Genomic DNA, 20,479 nt, shown 5'->3' with positions numbered 1-20,479 from the left:
TCATTTAAATCGAACCCGATCCAAGTCGAGGTCGAAGCCTATTGTTAAAGTCAGGTCCGTTGCATTTTGTCATTCGGTTAAATCGAACCCGATCCAAGTCGAGGTCAAAGCTTGTGTTAAAGTCAGGTCCGTTGCATTTTATCATTCGGTTAAATCGAACCCGATCCAAGATCGAGGTCGAAGCCTGTATCAAGTACAGGTCCTTTGCATGTTGAGATCCCGCCTAGTGTCAAGCTTGATCCATCTCTTATCTGAATAAAATTTTCGCATTCCCAAATACTTTGTCTTTTGGCTATGTCTACCATTTTACTTCTGCAAGGATACACAAAGGGGGCAAGCTGTAGACACCGTATTTGGTCCGGCTTATTTTTAATTTTAATTTATATTATTGTATTTTTCTTTATTAAGTTTTATTTTAATTAAAAAATAACATAAGTTTACCTTATTATTAGTTTTAATATAAAGTTTAAATTAACTTAAATTAAAAAAAATGTTAGATTTATTTAAATGTTTTGATTTTATTAATAAGAAATTAAAAAATGATCTTGTTTTATTTTAAGAAATTTGTTATAAATAAAGGATTTTTTTTAACTAAAAAAGATTTTGTTTTAAACAAACTTCATCTTTTCTCCGTCAAAGCTTTAGCCACGTGTTGTTCCCTGCTTTCCCTTCCCTTTTTTTTCTCCAATCTTATTTGACCAACGGTTATATTTTTGTATATTTAAGAAAGGGTGCAGTGCAGGGAAAGGGGACAGATTAGAAAAGCACAGAGAACAGAGGGAGCAAAAACAAAGAGAAAACATGTGAAAGGAGAGGTTTTTTTTTCTCCACTTCATCTCATTTTCTCTCTAGAAATCAACTACCACCACCCCCATTCGTCTTCCTTCATTTCACTTTCAATCTCCCTCCACCTTGGCGATTAAATCTACGTTTTCCCTTACATTGGTAAGTAAGGTGAGTTAAATGGGGTTTGTGTGTTTATATTTAATTATGATTTCTGTCGCATTTTTTTTCGATTTTTTTCCCATTATTTGGGATCATTTTTCACGTTTTTCATTGATGAAAGTTGAATGCTTTTGGAAGGTTTCACGTTGTTTTATTACTGATTTTGAAGTGTGTATGAGTTGTATTCGTTAAATATTAAAGATTTTGAAGTCGATTTATGGGCGGTTTCTTTTGGAATTTAGTAATATTTGAAGAATTCAGAAGCTTTTGCTTTTGAAAAATTGTAGTAGATTTTGGGATTTTTTTTATTTGAAAATTGGTTATTATTTTTTAATTAAAAATTTGTAGATTTGGAACTTTTTTTATTGTTTATTTTTTAGGTTTTCAAATTTGGTAATCAAAATAAAAGGCTGTTTTTTTATTACCAATTAAAGTTTGAAAAAGAAAATAAGTCTTTTAAATTAAGTTTTAGAATTTTTTTTTTTTTACAATAAAATGAGTTTAAAATAAAGTACCGAAAGTTTTTATTTTAAGTAAATAAAAAAAGGTTTAATTTTAAAATAAAAGCATTTGTTTGTTTTTAAATAAGTTTCTTAAAAAAAAAAAGAATAAAAGATTTTTCAAATCAGTTTTTTAAAAAAAAATGAGCAAGATGTTTTAAATAAGTTTGGTGATAGAGATAAGGTTTTTTTTTTTAATACAAAAATTTAAAACGAATTTAAAACTCAAAATAAATTAAAGGTTTAATATTTTTTTCCTTTATAATAAAGAATCTCGTTTACCTTTTTTTTAAAACAAAATTTACGTATAAAGTTTTGTTGTTTAAAAAGAAATTTAAGTACATATCTTAGGGTATGACATAGTGGCAAAAACTTTGGTATTAACATCTATAATTCAAGTTCAAACCTTCATATTAAAAAATAAAAAGTTTGTATTATAAAAAATAATTTTAAGTCGCATCTTAAGGTTTTGGCACAGTGGCAAGAGCATGGACGGGTATCGTAGACGTTGAGACAACCAATATATTACTATCACTAACGGAATGCTGATGTGGCAGTTGATAAGTGTAATATTTATTTATTTTATATTAATTTTAGCTTAGGTGTCAAATTTTTTTCCTTTTACTCTTATGTTTCTCTCTCTCCCGTCCTTCTTCTTCTCCCGTACTCCTCCTTTCCAAATCCCTTCTTCTCATTTTCAAAACGATTACACCATTAATTAAAAGAGTTGGGAGAGAATAGGTGGGAGTGAAGTTTGGAAGAAACATATAATTTCGAGCGAAGATCTCTCAAATACACTTCTCCGTCTCTGAATCTCTTGACCATCTTCGAAATTAAGCCACTCATGGCTTTCACCATCCGGGATTTCTTCCTCGTCAGCTTCCTCAAGAAAGGGATTTCAGCTTCTTCAGTCTCCTCCTAATCGAAGCCCTTCCAATTCCAAAACTGATTCCTTGCCTCGATCTTCCGAACGCCTCCTCAAATTCCTCACTATGCCGAAATTCGCCTGAAATTCTTAGTCTGTACCGACGACGACGATATCCAATGCCCATTACCACTTAGAAGTTTCGCATATTGACGATTCCCAAAATCAAAATTTCTCAAAATCTTTGAAACCAAACCCAGATTCAAAATATTTGGGAAAAAATACAATTTGTTTAGGTGATTTGCTTTTGTGTTTATAGAAGACAGAATAAATTATAACCCCATTTATCGTGCTTTGAAGGATTTTATTTTATTTTCTGTATCCCTACCGTAGAAGGACTTGGAACGACTGAGCGAGGAGGAGGGGTGAAGAAGAGAGAAGAAGAGAGAAAAAAAAAACGAAAAGAAAAACAGAAAAGAAAAGAAATGACATGTAACCTAAAATTAATAAATAAATAAAATATAAATAACATAAATAAGTCAACATTTTGTGATATTAATGGAAGTTTGACCCCAGGAACTTTAGAACTATTTTTTAAAAGTGAGGACCAAAGTGTCACCTTTTAAAATTTAGAGACTAAATAGAAACTTATCATCAAACTCAAGGACAAAAGTGTATTTTACCCTCTCCCTTTTTCTCTCTTATGGAATGTCTCACCTTCACTTTTATTTTTTACAATTTATTGCAAACTTGATCCGCAAGTACAATAAAAAGTTGTATATTCAAATTAGTTTAGTTTTTTATTTAATGAATATTTATTGATATTTTATATTATATTTGTTTGGCAGAAAATTTTTCAACTGGGCAACAAAACACTTAACCAATTTAAGGTGGTTGAAATGTTTAGAGCATTAATTTGACTTGATCAAGTTATTTTGAAATGTCTTGAATGAAAGAAATAGATAGAATTATCGATCTTTAATCACTATAAATTTGGTTGAATGTTATATGAAACTATAAATATTGGATATTTTCTATAATTCAATTTTGATTTATTTTTGTTGATTAATTAATAAGAATCGAGTCTTGTCTTATTATTTTTATGAAAAAAAGTGCATTATTGTAATGTCAATAACTTAACCAAAATTTAAGACATGTTAGGTAAGACATCAATGAAAATGTGTTACACACAACATCAATTACAATATTGATCCAACCATATAGATGCTTAAACATATAAGCAAACCAACATGCTCATAAGAAAATTAAAATAGATCCAATAGTTAAAAACAATGGTAAAATACACTTTTTGTCCCTGAGTTTAAAGATAGATTTCTATTTGGTCTCTAAATTTAAAAAACTGATACGTTAGTCCTAATTTTTAGAAAATGATTCTAAATAATCTCCGAGAATAAATTAACGTTAATGTATTTAATAGAAAAATGATGTAGTAGTTAAATTGACGAGTGGACTCTACTAACTACGATTTTTAGATGAGTTGTTAAAATATATTTATTTTATAGTCATTCTAAGGCTGACTAGGTATTTTCCATCCCTTTCATTTTCCTCCTCTCTCTCTTCTTTCCTTCCCCTCCCATCGTTCTCACACGGGAGGAGGAGAGATGAAAGGGAAGAGGAAAAGAGATGGAAAATGCCACCTCATCTCTAAAATATTTATAAAATTAGTATAGTTTGACACCTCAACTAAAAAATCCAAGTAGAGTTCACTCATCAATTTAACCACCGCACATTGTTCCGTTAAATATACTTAATGTTAATTTGTTTTCAGGTATTATTTTAGAATTATTGTCTAAATATTTGGGATTAAAGCGTCAGTTTTTGAAACTCGGAGAATAAATAAAAACCTTTTTTCGAACTCAAAGACTAAAAATATATTTTATCTTAAAAATAATTACATAGAGTAGAAAAACTATAAATAATTATTTGAAAAATATCATGGTGAACTATTAATAAAGAGGAAATTGCGCCTGATGACTTTAGTTTTAGGTGTCAATAAGATATGATTCTACTTTGGACAACTTGTTATTATGTGCTTGTGACATCATATGTGAAATTACATTTTGACTCATCTCTATGTATTTCTTTATTGTTTTTTTTTCTATTGAGTTAATTTTTTTAGTCAGCTTATAATTTTCAAAATTTTCTTCTCTAAATTTTCTGGTAACTTTTGCTCGGTGAATTTTATTTTATTTTTATTTATTTACTGTTTATTTTTATTCTTTTCTATTGAGTTCAATTTTTTCCAACTCGAATCTCTCAAATTTCTCTAAGCAATAACATAATTTTTACGCTATTAATTTTATTTCATTTTTTATTTGTTCACTTTAATTTTTTTTCTTTGTTTTTAAAATCAAAATCTTGAGTTAATTTTTTCTCAACACGAAATACCCAATGTTCGCTTCTCTTTCACGTTTTCTTAATTATTTTTTTATATTTTTTTCTCGTATCTCTATCTCTATATCGGCCTGTATCTCTACCTCCTACCTCGAGTTGGAAAAATAATTGAAAGAGAAAAATAAGGTATAAACATAATTAGATGTATGGATACAAATAGATATATAGGTAGTAGTAGAGATAAAAATAGAATTAAAATATAAATAAAGAATCAGAGTTGAAAATTTTAAATGATAAATAAGGAATCATAGTTGGTGAAAATTTTAAAATGATAAATAAGGAACCATAGTTGAAAAAAATTGAAAGAGAAAATTAAGGAATAAAGAAAAAATGAAAGTACGTCGTAAATATAAGCTATTGCTATCACTACTGTTACAGTTATTATCTCTATCTCTACCGTTATCGTTATTGCTATGAGATGGAATTGGAAGTATTTTGCTAATATAAACTATTGCTATAGCTACCTTTATCCTTATTCTCTACCGCTATAGCTACCTTTATCGTCATTCTCTATCGTTATAACTACCTTTACCGTTATCGCTATAACTAAAAGAAATAAGTGAAGGACATAGAAAGTAATTTATCGTGATAGGATGATGTCAGCAAGGTCATATTAACAAGTTTTATATAATCGTGTCATATCTCATTTACACCTCTAAATTTATATCATTCTTGCGATTCTCCCAATATTAAATCGTGAATAATAAGATAAATTTAAAAATAGTATCATCATAAATAAGTAAAACTTTATGAGAATTACATGTAAAATAACAAATAATTTCATACATAAAATACAAACTGTCAAAGTTCAAACTTTACACAATGTATGTACAAGGTATATAATAGATACACACTGTATATATGAAATGTACGGAAACGTCGGCTACAGGTTACAAAAATCAAAATAAATTTTACTTTTATTGGCCTGATAAATTTGTTATAAAACTAAGAATAGAAATAAAAACAAGAATAAGAACACCTACATAGCATGAGAGAAGATTTATTCGTTAAGTATATTTTTATTACAACACGATCCGATGATAATTCAAACTTACAATCTTTTCGTTGAAAATAGATTTATTAATCCGTTGACCATAGTTCATTAATCCGTTGAACTATGCTTACATTTGCAACATGCAACATGTGAGTGGAGTTGTGAGATGTTTACACAAGAACTCATAAAACTACCATGATTACAATAGAAGTCACAAGATGGTGTGGAGGGTGTGGACATATACATTTTATCATATTTATTACAAAATCTTAGATTTATTTATTTTTTGGTATCATTTGGCCAAAAACCCTTACCCGAAACCGCCCGGCGACGCGACGAGCGGCGCGGCGAACGGCAAACAACGACAGCGCCGAGGCAGACGACGGCCGGGGACAGATTTTGGCGGCGACTTCTTCGGTTTCTCCACGAACGGCGCAACGAGACCTACGTCTCCACTAGCGCCTCCTTCTCTTCGGTTGAATGGGCAGCTCTCAGCTTCTCTTTGGTTCTTCCTTCTCCCTCAAGGTACAACCACCGCCCCCTCCGCTACAACCAAATAATGTTAAATCATAAACACACAAAAGCAGGCAACGTATCAGTTTCGTCGCTTACTTGCATTTCGTGACTTGTAGCCGTTAATAATCCATAAAAATGTGGAATTTTTTTAAACTTCTGAACTTTTTCTTGTCTGCAAATGGAACTTTGATTTTAGCCTTGGAGATTTGGTGTTTGGTTATTTCAGGAAATTTATATTTCTAATGACTTAAATAATGAAAAAAGCTTATCACATAAGTTATCTTAGCTTTATTAGGCGGAATTGATCAACGTAGAAGCTAAATATGAAAATATAATTTAGGGGTTTTCTTCCCTGTGCCTTAATTTTGTTATGATGTCTTTTCTGTGCTTAACGTAGCTCACTTAGCTTTGTTCGGCGAAATTGATCAACGTAGGAGCTAATATGAAAATATAATTTAGGGGTTTTCCTCACTGTGCCTTAATTCTTTTGTTCTGTCTTTTTCCTCTGTACTGAAACATTTTCAGTGCTGTTTGCATTTGCCATCTCTCAACATAAGAAGCAATCAAGCTTCTAGGACTTGCGTGGCCATGAAGAGGCAGGAAGAAACAGTTGCAGCTGAAAATGGTCAGTCTGAGATGAGAATTCCTCATGTGTTGAGCATTGCTGGTTCTGATTCAGGAGCAGGGGCTGGAATCCAAGCAGATCTTAAGACTTGTGCTGCTCGTGGAGTCTACTGCTCCACTGTGATAACTGCTGTTACTGCACAGAACACTGTGGGGGTTCAGGTCCGTATTTTAACACATATTTATCTATAATTGTCTATTGATGTCTTTTTCTTTGGGTTGAAAGGACACTAGGAAGGATTGATAAATAAAGAAACATTGACTTCTTGGCCTGTTTTGATCATAATGGGTTTTAGAAAATGCGTTAACATGTTGCAATCATCTGATTCCTAGTAGTGAGTTTATGGTGATTTTTGAAAAAGTTGAAAGCGCCTCTTCTGAAAGAACTTTCGGATTTTAAGTGGAAAAATAACTAATTAAGTACTTTTCAAGATCTGTTTGGGAATGCCTTGAACATTACCCTCGAAATTAACATGTTTGGCAGTAAGATAAAAGTACTTTTAGAAAAATATCAAAAGTACTTAAAATGCTATTTAAGAAAGAACTTCCAGTGCGTATTTTGTCAAAGTGCTTGACCGAGAAGGACTTTTGGTTAAAGTGGTTAAGGTACTTTTGCTAAAAGCACTTATTCTTCAAGCAACCCCTAAACACATCTTTAGTTTTTTTCATATTTTTCAAAATTACTTCTGATCATCTAATCAAACATTGGAAATGTTGAAAGTGTTTTTAATGAACGAAAAACACTTTTCATCTTTGCAAACATCATTCCAAACTCCCTTTGGCTTTAAGAATATACCACATCCTTGAAGTTAGTTTTTGTTTAGTTTGAGATCAAATTAACTAAAGATGTTTCATAAATTATACTTCTTGTAACATGAATTTTATTTAACACTTTGGTGTTATAACTTTGTCAGGGAGTAAACATTGTGCCGGAGGGTTTTGTTTCAGAGCAGCTGACATCTGTTCTCTCTGATATGCAAGTGGATGTGGTGAGCATTTACTTACGATTGGGATTCAGTGTTTGTTGCTCCAATTAATTTTTTTGTTTTTAGAAAAGGAAGCTTTGAATTGGGATCGCCTATTAAAAGTTTTTTTGGAGCTCATGTGAACTAGATTGTGGACTGTTCATGTATAGGATATTGTGCAATGTGCAGGATAGCTCCTGTTGGTTTTCCAGTGTACTTACTAATATGTACTTGTATGTAAGCTGAAAATGAAGCTAGAAGAGTACTGACGTTGACATTAAATTTAGGTGAAAACAGGAATGCTACCTTCTACTGGCATTGTTCAGGTTCTACATCAGCACCTGAAGGAGTTTCCAGTTCGAGGTATGAAGTAATTCAGGAAGTTAATTGTGCATTTCCTTGATTTGTTAATTCATTCTTTTAATATTATTAAAGGCAGCTTTGGTGATTGATCCTGTGATGGTATCTACCAGTGGAGATGTTCTGGCCGGTCCTAACATTCTTTCAGTGTTACAGTAAGTAGATTCTCTCTCTAAAAGGAATATCACGTGTCCTTCAAACTATTTCTATTTTTGTGATTGTGATTGTGATTGTGATTGTGATTGATTATCTTGCTGTCCAAGTTTGCGTTTTTTTAATATCTTCAAAATTAGTATAAATCTTTCCCAATGGTTTAAACAGCTTTTGAGGCTTGGAGCTCAAACTTTTAGTCTTCAGGCTCACAAATTCTTCGGATCGTATGAGACTTGCACTGCTTATCGGAGAGGCTTGCATCTCATGAGAATGCATTGGAGCTTGAAATCTTATGTCTAATGTAGGGTGAACAGACCAAATCGAAAAATAGATTGAAACAGACCAAACCAATGTCAGTAAATTGGTTTTAGAGTGATTTTCGGTCGACTTTAGTTTTTAAAAATTAAAAACTGATACTTCAGTTGGTCGGAGGTGTCAGAAAGCACCATTTCCGACTGACCAATCGACCAAGGTATAAAAATAAAAATTTATTGCCCCACATTAGTATCCCCTTTTGTAGAAAAAAGCTTTTTCCTTTTTTGTAATTCCTCTCTCCCTCCCACACCACGTGTTCCCTCCCTCCATTTCTTCTCCCTTCTCTCTCCCCCAGTTTTTCTTTCCTCTCTGCCTCATTCTCTGCTCCCTCTATTTTTTTTCTCCCTCACCTCTCCCCCTTCTCATTTTTTTCTTTCATTTTCCTTCAACTTTCTCCTCTCATTTCTTCATCCCTTTCCCTCTCCCTTTCCCCTCCTCTATGTCTCTTCACTCTTCTCCCTCTTGCTTCTCTGGTGTGTTTCGATTTTCACAGTCAGACACTTTTTTTTTTTTTTTTTTTTTGATAAGAAACTTTCTTTGGATATATCAAAAAAGGAAGACAGAGTAAAGGTTGGGGTAGAGGAAACCCCACCTAAAAAACTAAACAACCGCTATCCAGTTGTGCATGAACATGGATAGGTTTTAATTACAAAAGAATTTACTATAATTGATGCACCACCAAGAGGTAGTGTGCTGTACATTCCTACAAAAGAGATCGAAAGTATTGGACTTATCTTCAAAAACCCGATAGTTTGTTTCGAGCCAAATATGCCAAAGGAGAGCTCTAGAGGCACAACACCAGATAAACCTTGTTTTCTTAGGGAAGGTCCAACCATGAAGAGCTTCAGCCATCCAATCTTCAATCTGTTTTGGGAAGCAAGTGGAGATCTCATAAATATTTAGGAGGAAATGCCAAATCTGTGAAGCAAAAAGGCAGTGCAGAAACATGTGATCCATGTTCTCACTGTGCTTCATACAAAGAGTGCAGACCGAGGGGGACAGTGTCTAGTTCCTACACTTTCTTTGGAGTTTATCATGGGTATTCAAGCTTCCATGGGCAAGGGACCATAGGAACACTTTTACCTTCTTTGGATCCTTAAAATTCCACACTGCCGAAATAAGAGGGGACCTCAAAGAGGGGCTGCAATCCACCAAATTCAAAAAGGCCGAACGAGTGGAGAACCAACCATTTTTGTCTATGGACCATACTACTCGATCCTCACCTTCCCCTAGTTGCACCACATCAATTTGTTGAATAAGCCCCATCCATCTCTCAACCTCCCATTCGAAAAGGCCTCTGCGCAGCCCAATATCCCAATCATTTTCATTTATGTTCCAACACTCAGCTACCGTTACCTCCTTTTTTGAAGAAAGATTGAACATGGCAGGGAACAAGTTTTGGAGAGAATCATTCCCAATCCATTTGTCCGACCAGAATTTAACTCTACTTCCCATTCTCACCTTGAAATCAAGGAACTTGAAAAAGAACGTGCTGTTTTTAAAAATATCAAACCTCGGCCTTCCCCTAGCACGTCCTTTAGGAGTCAGTGTACGCCATCCCTGGGAATCTTCTCCATAGATACTTACAATCACCTTCCGCCACAAAGCATTAGTTTCTTGGGTAAATCTCCACAACCATTTAAGCAATAAGCTATTGTTCTTTTGATGTAAGGCCCCTATACCAAGACCTCCATATTGCAACAGAAGCGCAGTCTTCCCCCAATTCACCAAGTGGTTACAAGGGTTTTTTAAAGTACCCCCATTCCAAAAAAAATCCCGTGTAAGCTTCTCTATCTCGTTGACTAACTCTCGTTGGGGCTTTTAGGACTGAGAAAAAGTAGAGAGGAAGACTAGTAATCACTGACTACGCGAGTGTAAGCCGACCTCCCTTTGAGAGTTAAAGATTCTTCCTTGTCAATCTTTTTTCTAACTCTATCAATCAGAGGGTCCCAGAAAGATTTCTTCTTATAATTGCCCCCCAAAGGAATTCCCAAGTAGGGAAAGGGAAGCCTTTCCACTCTGCATCCCATTTTTCTGGCAGTAGCCTGAAGCAAGTCTTCTTCTACATGAATTCCAATGATGACCGTTTTATTTAAATTCAAAGACAGCCCGGATGCTTGTAGAAAAATGTCTGGGATCATCCACCAATTTTCCAACATACCTGTCTTATTTGGACAGAAAATGATAGTGTCGTTTGCATACTGCAAATGTGAGATCTCCACCATCTATCTGCCTATACCGAAGCCTTTAATCAGCCTTCTTTGACTACAATAATGAACCAATCTGCTGAAAGAATCTCCTATTATAGTGAAGAGAAAAGGGGAAAGCGGATCCCCTTGTCTCAAGCCCCGTTTTGCAAGAATTTTTCCTTGGGGTCTACCATTTATAAGCACGGAAAAGTTTGTTGAAGATAAACAGCCCACGATCCATCTTCTCCATCTAGGACCGAAGCCTTTTTGTTCCATGACTGCCTCCAAATATGACCAATCAACTCTATCATAAGCTTTCTCATAATCAAGCTTTAACACGAAACCGGACTTCTTCCTCACCTCCGACTGCCTCGGAAGCAATTAGGATAGCATCTATGATTTGTCGCCCTTCTATGAAAGCTGATTGTGCATCGTGAATAATCGTCGGCAAAACTTTCTTTAGTCTTTCCGCAAGAACCTTTGAGATGATCTTGTACAGAGAAGTAACCAAGCTGATTGGTCTGAACTCTCGCACCTTCATTGACTTCAATTTTTTTGGGATCAAACAAATATATGTCTCATTTGTGCAACGGTTTATAATATCATTTCTAAAGAATCTTAGAACACCCCTAAAATGTCTTGCTTGAGGATGTCCCACGATTTTTTATAGAATTCGTTTGTGAAACCGTCCGGCCCTGGGGACTTCAAATTTCCTAGGCTGAATACAGCTTGCTGTATCTCTTCGATTTCAAAAGGTCTTTCCAGCCAAGTAGATCATCTCTCCTCAAGTCCACCCCATTTAATATCTTCAATCAGAAAACGAGGCCTCGAGACTTCCCCGTATAAACGCTCATAGAACCCAACTATCTCTTGCACAATCTCATTTTCTGAGGTGAGTAAGTCTGCATTATCTTTTTCCAACAGTGAGATAATGTTTTTAGATTTCCTAGCCGAAGACCATCTGTGGAAAAAATTGGAGTTCTCATCCCCATCTTTTAGCTACTCTAACTTACACTTTGAGCCCACCTTATCTGCTCTCTGATGGTTAGCTCGAAATACGTCTTCTTGAGCTCCTCTCTTTCAATTTTCTCTGTCTCAGTGAGGATCCTCTCCTCCTCAAGTTTGTCAAAAGTTTCAATTTTTCTTTCAGTTTTTTAAGTCATTTTCAACCACCCCAAACGTCTCCTTATTCCACTTTCTCAACAAAATTTTGATTTCTTTCGGCCTTTTCATGAAAGCATAACCTGGCCAACCAACCGAAGGGATGGACTTCCACCATGACTCCAAATTTTCCTTAAAAGAGGGGGGATCCAACCACATGTTTTCAAAGCGGAAGGGGGAAGGACCCCATTTTTGATTACCTAGTCTCAGGTGAAGGGGAAAGTGGTCCAAGGTAATTCGAGGGAGCCGAAGTAATTCCACTTCTTTAAAATCTTCACCCAAGTCTTAGAAAGCAGAAATCTATCAATGCGAGTAGCAACCGGCCTGTCTCTACCATCTGACCAAGTAAAAGCTCCATTCTTCATGGGAATGTCAATCAAATTCAGTTCATCAATCAAAAGGTTGAAGTTTTTCATACTTTTCGTAACTCTGCCCCCCTTTGATTTCTCCTAAAGGCTTCTCACCACATTAAAATCGCCCCCCACACACCAACGATCCGCACAAAGGCCATTCAAATAAAAAATCTCTTGCCAAAAGTCGTCTCTGCCTCTATAAGAAGAGGGCCCATAAACACCTGTGATCCATCTGTGAAAGCTATCTTTGAAAATAATTAGAGAATGTACCTAAAACCGACTCCACCACCTGGACCGAGTTTTGGTTCCACATTATGATCACACCTCCCGCCGAGCCTTCCGCTTCTAACTCAGACCAGCCTATGTGTCTCGAGCTCCAAATAGACTTCACTAACCTTCTGTCTACCGCTTGAAGTTTCGATTCCTTGAAGTTTCGATTCTTGTAACATCACCACAGTCAGACACCTGTTTTCATGTTTTCATGCTTTAGTTGGTTTGTACAAAGCTAAAAAGAAGTAAGTTGGTTTTGTTCTAAAACCGACCCCTGCACCCCTATTTTAATCTAATGATTAGAAGAATAATACTAATATTTTATTGCAAAATTTTATAAATCTTGCTGTCTTTTTAAAAATATTGAGTCTGATGTCTCATCTCTTTAGGATTAAAAGTCTAAAGCTATCTTTAGCCTTTAAATTGAATCCTTTGGCTAGATGCCTAGATGTATTTGACTTACAAGATTTTCTAGTCTTTGTTCGACTAGAAGATACTCCCACAAACTTGCCTCTTCTTGTGGCCCCCAAGGTGTGTCATTGTTGGTAAGAAATTACAACCTTGGAGCCCCTCCAAGTCCTTAATCCAAACAGTGGATGCTAGGGATCAAGAGAATTAATTCCCATACCCATTGAAATCTTCTAGAGCTGGTGGGGCAGGTGCATTCCCCTGGGGATTAGGAGAGGGCGTTTTGAAGCCATAATTTACTAATTGGACGAAAATAGTGGTTTTCCATTTTCCTAAATTACATTTGATCTTAATATCTTGGTTTTTCGTAAATAAATGATATTGTCTCTTGCTTGCAGGGAAGAGCTTTTACCTATGGCTGACCTGGTAACCCCAAATCTGAAAGAAGCATCTGCCTTACTTGGTGGTATGCCACTTAAAACAATTTCTGACATGCGTCATGCTGCAACATTAATCCATCAGATGGGGTCAAAGTAAGTTGTGTGAGACTCAAGAAATTTTCAGTTTACCTCTAGTTACAGAGACACAAATATCATTCTAATTAATTCAAAGATGTACTTTTGAACAAATACTAATTCTTTGGTCGTTTGAATTACAATTAATTGTTTCAAAGATGCATTAAAAATTTTTAGTATTGTATCTACAATCCTATCCCATTTGATAACAATTTTAGTTTTGGTCTCCGCTTTTTATTTTTTATTTTTTATTTTACTTATTAACACTACTTCCACCTTTTTTCTCTTTTTTTTCCTTCCTTTCCTATTTATGTTGTTTTTGAAAACTTGTATTTGTTTTTGGAATTCGGCTAAGAAATTAGATGTATTTTTGATTGTTGGAAAACACAACAAAGTAATGGTGATGAAGCGACCACAATTTAAAGAAAAAAAAAGTTGTTATCAAATGGGCCTACTGATTTGTGTTAGGAATATCACTAGGGTGGTAGATGTTAGATATATTATTAGGATACTAACGGGCAAATTGCTGGTAATTAGCAATTTGTCCCCAGGGTGGGTTCTTATCTAAAATATTAAAATCTAACTAGTTTTCTAACAACAAAATGGTATAGGATCATTCGGTTCTCTTATGAAATTAGTCCAAGTGCGCATAAGTTGATTTGGACTCTCATGAATATTAAAAAAAAAAAATGATAGAGGAGGTTATTAATAGGTTGAGGAAGAGAGGTGAAGGTAAGCAATTTCTTAGTTATTTATTTTTTTTTTGTGAAAGAAACAATTTCATTGATGAATGAAATTACAAAAGCCTCGTACTGAGGAGATTACATGAAGCACTTCCAATTTGCTAAGAGGGAAGTGTAGCTATAGTAGTGAAACATAGGGGAGGATTTACACCAAGTAGTGACCGTAAACACTATAGCTTCAAAAAATTTATCAAAGAGGAGAGTTTTGTCTGTGAATATACGTTGGTTTCTTTCTCTCCAAAGGTTCCAAAAGAAAGCTCTCATGAAGTTTTGCCAAAGAAGAGCCTTTTCCTTTTTGAAAGGATGACCTGTAAGAGTAACTTCGAGAAGGAGGGGAGGATCGGTCGGTAAAGCAGTGGTCCACCCAAAAGTACTTAGGATGCGGTTCCAAAAGTTTGTAGCAAAGTGACAATTGGTAAAGAGATGTTGTTGGGTCTCATGGTTTGATTTGCACATCACACACCACTGGGGGGAGAGAGCCATGTAAGGCATTCTTCTTTGAAGCTTATCACCGGTGTCGATTGCACGATGGCTGAGCTCCCAAAGGAAGATTTTAACTTTTTTTTGGATATGTGTCTCTCCAAATGCCCTCATACAATCGTTGTGGGGTATTCGTGTAAGGCTGTGAGAGATCTTTAATAAGAGAGTGGGTAGAGTATATGCCATTTGTTTCTAATTTCCATGTTAGAGAATCTGCTTCTGTAGATAAGTTAACAGTGGAGAGCTTGTGTGTGAGGGCTGCCCATTCTATAATTTCAGCATCCTTTAAATTCTTTCTCAGACGTAAATTCCAGCTATTGTTTTCTACAGACCAAAGCTCACGAACAGCAACTTCTTTTTTCAAATATAAGGCAAAAAGAAGAGGATAGTGGTGTTCCAAAGGTTCATTGACCAACCATGGGACAGTCCAGAAAGGTGTATCGCTCCCATCACCAATTTTGTAGATCAGTCTATCGGGGAGTGATGTTGTGTTAGGCTTGTGGGACCAAGATGGGCAACCATACTTAGAATCAATCACTGTATGCCACAAAGCCTTCTTTTCTTTGATATATCTCCAGATCCATTTAGCTAGAAGTGATGCATATTTCTGGTTGGCCTACGATAAGATGATTTCTCGTGTGTCCACCTGATAGAATTAAAATCACCTCCCAAAAGCCATGAGTCGGAGCAAAGGAGTGAGAGATCGGATAGCTCTCTCCAGAAAGATGGCTTTTCCTCTGATTTTGTAGGGCCATATACTCCTGTCAACTAGAATTTTGAACCGTTAAACAGTGTGAGAAGGATAGTAAGAGTGTAGAGCCCTCTGATACATGGAAGGAGGGGTCATTCCACATGATCGTGATACCCCCTGATGTGGCCGAGGCATCAAGAGAAGTCCATCCAATGTCGCAGGAGCTCCACAGCGACTTGATAGTGAGGCGATCAACCACATTCAACTTAGTTTCTTGTAAGATGACAATGGTGGGGTTGTGTTTGGTGATGAGTGACTTTATCAAGGCTCATTTGTTCCAAGAGCCAAGACCCCGAACGTTCCAAGAGATGATAATCATCTAACAGAGGATGACCCACCCTGCTTAGATTGATGCTTCTCGTAATTAACGGTTGAGGAGAGGCCAGCAAGTTCTTTAAGACCCTTGTATTCTTTCCGATTTGTCGTTGCTTTCTTGGAGAGCTTTATGGGTATGGGAAAGATGCCCATGCCCATGGTGTTGAGCCAAGGAACAACCACCTGTAGATAGGACGAGGGATGTATGGCAGGGTCAAAACAGGTAAGGGGCAGAGTCAGTTTCGCCTGGGATAAAGGGACAAGTAGCGGTGCCTTCAGTAATGTGTGGAGAGAGAACAGGGGATGGGGGCTCTGTGGAAAGGGGGTAGGGGCTAGAGACACATTGGTCGTGGGGGGTTTGTGGAGTGTTTTTTGCCCAATGCGAGGTAGGTTTCCTTTTCGGCGATATTAATGGCTATTTTTGGGCCTCTAGGATGAGGGTGGGATGTGGGATGGGGTTTTGGGGGGGTGGGTCGGAGTGGGTAGGTTCTGAGGGTAGAGAGAGAGGGGTGTGGGGTTGAGTGTACGAGTGTGGGATGTCAGTCGAAGTGCAACCAAAATCTGTGTTAAGTAAAGGTATTGAGGTGACAAGTCTTTGGGAAGGTGAGAGATGTTGTTTGTCAGCGGCAAGGAAGGCAAAGGAAGCAGGGGTGCCAGATAAGGTCACGAGGCTCGAGGTGTTGCAGCGCAAAGGTGATTTTGATGGGCTTTGGGAGTCCCGTGTGTCGGGGCGGGTACAATGAGGGGTTGTTTCAGAGGGTCTTTCAAGGATAGAAATGTTTCCTTTCTCCAAAAGGAAAGTTTTGGGCAAGGTCCCAGCAGCCCCTCTGAGTTTGTCCCTGGATGTGGAACAGAGGCTATTCCGATCAGTAAGGCTCCATGGATTCTGGCAGAGAAGCTCAAGTAATGTTCAGCCTTGTAGAAAGGGTCGATTTGTACCTTCAAAAGCAGAGAAGAGGGGGTGGTGATCCTAACTTCTCCGGGGATAAAGCCAAAAGGATTGGACTTTACTCTTATAGTAGCCTCCATTAAGTCAAGTCTTGACAGTGTTTTTTTTTTATGTTTCAATGTAGCCTCCACAAGAATCCCCAATGTGGCGCAAGGTCGTGTTGTCCCAGAGATTAAGGGGAAGGTTACGGATTTTTATCCATCCTCCATATGAAGGGACCAGGGGCGTGGAGGAAGGATCAAGATCATTCCATGCCATGAATTTGAGTTGGGTATCTCCCACTTGATACCAATCCTTTAATTGACAGAGAGTGAGACCCTGTTCTCTATCCTCACATCGAAGGAGAGCCTTGTCTGCTGTAAAGGGATTGAGGGTGCATAACGTACTGATATGTGCTCGGAGGGCTCTATTTATCTTGAACCAGTCATCATGGAAGTATATTCGGATGACAATAATGGAGGAATCTAGTTGAGGATCTGCTTCTCCATAATCATCACCGATGGATGGCTTTTGTTTTTTCTTCCTGTACTGTGGCGTGGGTGGAGTGGGTAGGGGGTCAAGTTTCTGTTTGCCTTGTATAATCGCTTCACGGTAGGTCAAAGGGCCGTTAGCAATTGATATGTTGGGTTGAGCAGAGGTGGTAGGTGTGTTATTAATGGGCTGGGTTGGTGGGGGAGGTTGTTGGGGCGGATCATGGAGGAGTCTGTAAAAGGCTTTCCATCTCTTCCTTTCTTCACCGATGGGAATCAGAATTTTGGTAAGACCTCCATTAATGTCCAGCTTAGCAATCTCTGCAAGGTAGCCTTTTCTATTACTCGACTTTTCAACCCAGATGGTTTGGTCGTTTATATGTGTCTCCTTGAAAAACTTCTGGTTAAGAGGGGAAGATATGAGGGTAGAGAAGACAGTCTTAAGCCAAGCTATGGATGACTAGTGAAGGGAGATGAAGAAAGCTCGGTCTTTGTTGGCTTCTGTGATGCGGACTCTACTTCCTCGATATCTATGATCAGTGATGATGGAAAAACCCTTCCTTTCGATGGTGATGGTGGTGGGGCGAGAATGGGGAGGGTGAGCCATGAGGAGAGCAAGGGGAGTCTACTGAGCGAGGCATGGATAGGCTACCGGAGAAGCTCTGGCGGTGGGGAGAGGAAAGGAGAGAGCATTTTTTGAGGTGATTGAATAATTCAAATAAGTAGGCTAAATTATTGGGAATTGCAATTGCTTAGTTATTTATTCCTTATTCTGCAAGTTATTAATATAATTTCATTTATATTCTTTACTCAATTAAAATCAACCATGTAAATTTTAGATTCTTCATACTGCCATGTTTTGATCGTAGATGGTCTCATTATGAAAGCCAGACCATTCAAAGAGAATATCCAATACCCATATTTGATTTAATGGTTTTATTATTTGTGATAATACTCCTGAATGATGCTGAAGAGCATATATTTGCTTTCAGAAATGTGCTTGTCAAAGGTGGGGACCTTCCCGATTCGTTGGATGCTGTTGATATATTCTTTGATGGTGAGTATAAATTGCAAAATTCTGAGAACTTGATATATTGTATGAAGGAAACTGATTGTTGAACCTAAATTTTGAACTAATATTTACAGGAAAGGACCTACATGAGCTATGTTCTTCGCGCATAAAGACTCGCAACACTCATGGTACTGGATGCACTTTAGCATCTTGCATAGCAGCTGAACTTGCAAAAGGGTCTTCGATGTTCTCAGCTGTTAAGGTGAGAATCTATGGCCTTGTTCTTATAAGCTCACCATTAATAACTTTCTCCCATTAGATGATGAAGAAAGTCTCAAGGGCTAATGATATAACTATGGATAATGAAATCCATAAAAAATTTTTATAAACCATTTTCAATTTGGTTTAGGATAATAGTTGCCTCCAAATAATGCCATATCACTGGGCATATTCACTCACCTAGTAAGGGCTTCGAGATGTTTGGAGATATCTTCCAAGATTGTTGGCTCAAGCCCCGAGGTCGAAGTTTAATAACTTTAAACTCTTCTTGTTTTTCAATGGACGGGAGGACTGGAGCTCCCTGATACTGCAATTGGTTTGTATTGAATGCATCAATCAAAAGAAAAACAAAAATGAGTTTACTATGGTTGTCTCTTAATCCCCCAATTGGGAGTTTTGAATTCTTTGATTATTTTTTGAATTTTTGCATGAAATAGAAACATCACTTGATTGACTCTTGGTTGTTGATAAACAAACTTGACGATCCATAACTTTAGGTTTGATTTATCTGGATCTTTACAGACAAGTAAATGGTTTATTGAAAGAGCCTTGGATTACAGCAAAGACATTAGCATTGGAAATGGACCACAAGGCCCATTTGATCACCTATGTCAGCTCAAGACTCGTGACCGGAGTTCCCACAGCCAGCGGGGTTTTAATCCAGCTGACTTGTTCTTGTATGCTGTTACGGATTCAGGTATGAACAAGCGGTGGGACCGTTCTATCACGGATGCTGTTAAAGCTGCAGTGGAAGGAGGTGCTACTATTGTTCAAATAAGGTTTGTCAAATGTCTTCTATTAATCAATTTGTTATTCTGTCTTTATAAACGTTTTTCACAAGTTGACATATTTTTCAATTCATTACCTCAAAAGCCTAATATGAGACTTGTTGCATTTTTACATCCTTCTAAGCATCTCCTCAGTTGTTTAAAGGTTAAATGGCATTAAAACTACTCATAAATTATAGGCTAGTACGAAATTGTAAACTATTGAATGTTGTAATTAACTCTCTCACATTCTTTTGCAAGAAGTTTAATACTTGTATTCAATTTTTAATGTTCTAGTAAGGCTGAGTGTTCTCTTATTTACATGAACAGGGAAAAGGATGCCGAAACTTGCAATTTCTTGGAAGCAGCCAAGTCATGCCTGGAGATTTGTCGCGCACACGGAGTTCCATTGTTGATCAACGATCGCGTCGATGTTGCTCTCGCTTGTGATGCTGATGGTGTGCATGTTGGTCAATCCGACATTCCTGCCCATGCGGTTCGCAGCCTTCTTGGCCCCAATAAGATCATCGGTGTCTCGTGCAAGACACCAGAGCAAGCAGAACGGGCATGGCTTGATGGTGCAGATTACATTGGGTGCGGTGGAGTTTATCCCACAAATACAAAAGCGAACAATCTGACTGTTGGGATTGATGGATTGAAAAGAGTTTGCTTAGGTTCCAAGTTGCCTGTGGTTGCAATTGGTGGTATTAACCATACAAATGCAGCAGCTGTGATGGAAATTGGTGTTCCAAATCTTGAAGGTGTTGCAGTTGTCTCAGCTCTTTTTGATAGGCAATGTGTTTTAGAAGAGACATTAAAGTTACATGCAAGGCTAGTAGAGGCTACATCAGCTGTTAAATAAATGAGAGACGATAGTGTAACGACTCGACTCTTGGACGACTCTGATGAATGCTTGTACTGCTTATAGTATTTTTGTAAGCTTTTTGATAGGGAATTGAAATAATTGTTCATAATATGAATACAATGTGACAAAAAAGTGAATTTGGGATAGTGGAAAATTTTGCAGGAATAAGAATTGAAATAGGGGAACGGGACGGGAAAGAGTTTCCAATCCCCACTTAGTGATCGCCCCTAATGTCCTCAATCAATGGCGTAAGCAACATGGTTCAAAGAAGCAAACCTTAATTTATTATTGTTGCGGTAT

The 20,479-nt window shown here is 36.9% G+C and overlaps 1 protein-coding gene across 3 annotated transcripts; it reads left to right on the top strand.

Moving 5' to 3' along the window:
* The first annotated feature begins 6,064 nt into the window (after positions 1 to 6,064).
* Positions 6,065 to 20,419, top strand: TH1 (thiamine biosynthesis protein). Of its 3 annotated transcripts, none has more exons than XM_022301390.2 (10): positions 6,065 to 6,244; positions 6,761 to 7,021; positions 7,774 to 7,848; positions 8,112 to 8,187; positions 8,264 to 8,339; positions 13,432 to 13,566; positions 18,249 to 18,313; positions 18,403 to 18,530; positions 19,070 to 19,326; positions 19,645 to 20,419. In XM_022301390.2, exons 1-10 carry the CDS (start codon positions 6,200 to 6,202, stop codon positions 20,174 to 20,176), a joined length of 1,650 nt encoding a protein of 549 aa, XP_022157082.1. In that variant the 5' UTR covers positions 6,065 to 6,199; the 3' UTR covers positions 20,177 to 20,419. The 3 variants fall into 3 exon arrangements, with proteins under 3 accessions (XP_022157082.1, XP_022157083.1, XP_087973960.1); XM_022301391.2 differs by having other exon boundaries at positions 6,110 to 6,244; positions 6,796 to 7,021; XM_088117834.1 differs by having other exon boundaries at positions 6,111 to 6,244; positions 6,793 to 7,021.
* The last annotated feature ends 60 nt before the right edge of the window (positions 20,420 to 20,479 follow it).

This window comes from Momordica charantia (genome assembly GCF_013281855.1).
Source record: "Momordica charantia cultivar OHB3-1 chromosome 9 unlocalized genomic scaffold, Mcharantia_2.0 BLBB01000009.1, whole genome shotgun sequence".
NCBI lineage: Eukaryota > Viridiplantae > Streptophyta > Magnoliopsida > Cucurbitales > Cucurbitaceae > Momordica > Momordica charantia.
The sequence above is the reverse complement of the archived record's forward strand: the minus strand, read 5'-3'. Positions and strand labels throughout refer to the sequence as shown.